Source organism: Alternaria ethzedia (genome assembly GCF_023757985.1).
Source record: "Alternaria ethzedia strain BMP 0044 chromosome Unknown scaffold_3, whole genome shotgun sequence".
Lineage (NCBI taxonomy): Eukaryota > Fungi > Ascomycota > Dothideomycetes > Pleosporales > Pleosporaceae > Alternaria > Alternaria ethzedia.
The window spans coordinates 1-2,657 of record NW_026056196.1 but is presented as its reverse complement, the minus strand read 5'-3'; the positions used below and the strand labels follow the sequence as shown (position 1 = coordinate 2,657).

The 2,657-nt window shown below is 54.3% G+C and overlaps 2 protein-coding genes across 2 annotated transcripts; one reads left to right on the top strand and one right to left on the bottom strand.

Moving 5' to 3' along the window:
• Positions 1 to 738: 738 nt before the first annotated feature.
• Positions 739 to 1,120, bottom strand: J4E87_001495 (uncharacterized protein; the record flags this gene model as incomplete). The annotated part of the gene is made up of 2 exons (XM_049373138.1): positions 739 to 823; positions 918 to 1,120. 2 exons carry the CDS (start codon positions 1,118 to 1,120, stop codon positions 739 to 741), a joined length of 288 nt encoding a protein of 95 aa, XP_049236508.1.
• Positions 1,121 to 1,427: 307 nt separating this feature from the next.
• J4E87_001494 (uncharacterized protein) lies at positions 1,428 to 1,827 on the top strand (the record flags this gene model as incomplete). The annotated part of the gene is made up of 2 exons (XM_049373137.1): positions 1,428 to 1,541; positions 1,669 to 1,827. 2 exons carry the CDS (start codon positions 1,428 to 1,430, stop codon positions 1,825 to 1,827), a joined length of 273 nt encoding a protein of 90 aa, XP_049236507.1.
• Between the last annotated feature and the right edge of the window lie 830 nt (positions 1,828 to 2,657).

The following is a 2,657-nucleotide window of genomic DNA, read 5'->3' as shown; positions in this document are numbered from 1 at the left end:
CTATCTCTCGGTAAGGACCCTTATCTGATGCAAGGTACGCGGACGTGCATGTATGTCTGTTGCGGGTATGCGGTCGAGCGTTAGTATCATTGGATGAACTGGGAACGGAACGCGGCGAACGGGAGATGTGGTGCTGCGTGGCTGGAAGTTCGGTAGCCTGGAGGTTATCGTTCTGGAGATGTTGGGGAACTGGGGGAGTGAGACATCTGTGCGCGGTTTTGATAGTAGGACAATGACTAGGGGGCTGGCTCGCCGTCGGCGAATGTCTTGTTCCATTCTGCGAAGTGATTGGAACGACGGTTGGGCATAACATGTTGGAATGACGAATGTAGAGGGTAGGATGAGATGGGTGTGGGTATGGATATCGACAGAGCGCGTAACTGAGTACATTGCTGGATATCTACTACGGATGCACACCCGCGCATCACGACACGACGCGACGCGTCGCGTGGACATGAGCCATGTTCGTTTCTCTTGCACTGAATCCCATCTTCCAGCGAGTATAGGTACTTCAGCTGTGATACGCTCCCGAGATCTGACCCAGTCCATCTCTTGTTGGCTGGCAAGAATACCGCGTGTCTCCAAAGGAGAGATGGGGGTACCTGGCCTCCCTATCTCCTGCACAATATCCGTCTCGTCTATCGTCGTAGATACAACTCCGCGGCGCGTTATCGTCGATGCGTATCGTGGTACTTCTGGTGGGATGTTGCATAATCTCTCTCCTCTCAGCCCTCCGCCTCACTTATCGCCCTCTTTGCCTTCCTTATCACCCCCTCCCCCCTTGACCGTCTCTTCACCCAAAACTTTACTCGCAGCCATAAACCTACACACATCTCATTAGCATGCCACCCTGTTTCGAAATCCAAGCTCAACCCAACACCTTCCAGCCACCCTGCTGTTCCGCGGGACCAACTCACATAGCACCAGCATACCCACCCAGACCACGCATGTCCTGCGCCTGACCGGCTGTCATACGCATCAAGCTTTCCAGATCCGACATATTCGCCGTCAATTGCGCGAGTTGCGCTTGTAGGTGCGAGAGTTGGCGCGGCTTCTGCGAGGGGACGGTGCTGAGGCGTGAACCGCCGGCGGGGGTGTGGGAGCGGGGGACGTTTGACATTGCGATTGTCTGATCGTGTTCTTTTACGAGAGCGGCGGCTCGACGTCAGGTAGTGTCGAGAGGTTTAGAAGGAGTGTGTTTGTTTGTGTTGTGTTGGAATGCGTGTGGGGGAGGGCGCGTCGCACGGCATCGGCTTTGTTGGTGGGACTCCCGCGGCGAAAAGGCCTTGGCGGTTGATTGGATATCCACCGAAGGTCGTCGCACTTTTTCCTCCCAGAGCAACCTTTTTGTTCATCACAACATGACTGTGTACCGCCATTGACACGTCGTCCTACCGAATTACTCCATTTCTGGTATTACAGGAAACATGGCGACCCTTCAGACGGTTCGTCGGTGGATCATGACAGCTGCCGTCGCTTCGATTACGATTACGGGTACTATCTACGGTGCCGGATTGAAGGGACAGCAGGAAGTTAAACAGGTATGTTCCATCATCCTTCATATATTGCAGCCCTCCTCCCGACAGCCCTTCCCCTCAATGCGCACGCCGAACCTTCCTTCGCTACAGCCATCCACCTGTCCTCACCCACTAACCCCACTCCTCATAGAAAACACGATACATGATCGAAGCCACGCCCGAAGAACGCATCGCACAGCTCGAGACTACGCGCGCCGAGTTGATGCTCAAGAAGAACGAGATGGAGAGGAAGATGGCGGGATTTGCTGAGCGTAGGAGGGAGAAAGAGGCGCGAGAGAATGGGAAATGAGAGGTTGGAAAAGATGGGGAAGACAACTTTGATGAGGGAATTCGGTATTTCAATAAGAGGGGAGGAGTGGTTAGGCTGGCATACACGAGAAGTGAGGGTTGGGAGATGAAAAGAAGGGAGACTGAAGGTGCGCTGATGAGGGTATCGGTTCTCCGGTCGCAATAACGCACGACTGGCAAATTGGGAAATACGCGGCCGACATCACCCCACCTGATGCTGGCATATGTCCTTCGAAAAGCCATGCCACTACCTCCTTCGACCGTCTCACGCAACGCCGATCTTACGTCCACACATCCTCGAAACGAAGAGCCGACACACTCGACACCCATTTCGATCACTTCGCCAACCCCACATACAAGCACCAGCAGCTTCAGAATTCCCACCAAACAGCGAACATGAGTTACAATCCATGTCAGCTATTACCCACACGCTTTGTCATCCCCTCCGTGGAACACATCACCACGTCGATCTTTGTAGATCCTACCACACCCTCCCCATCGTGCCGTCGCCTACGATTTTCCGTCTCGCCTCGGTTCGCCCTGCCCGCCGCTCTCGATTCGAATGACCCTGCAGATTTTGCATCCGCTAAAATATATTGCTGAGGGTCCAGTGGGTGGTCGCGTGGGGCTGCCTGGGGTCGCCTGTCGTCGAGATGGGAGATGGTGTGCAACATGACCGGCACGGCGTTGATCTTTTCGCGGCCTTTCAGGTGAGCTGTATGGTGACGGCATAGTCTACATTGTGCGGAGATACGCTACTACGGGCGGAGGACGCTATTGTCGTGTTCGATTGTGGACAGATGTTTGTGCTGACGAACATCTGTCCACAAT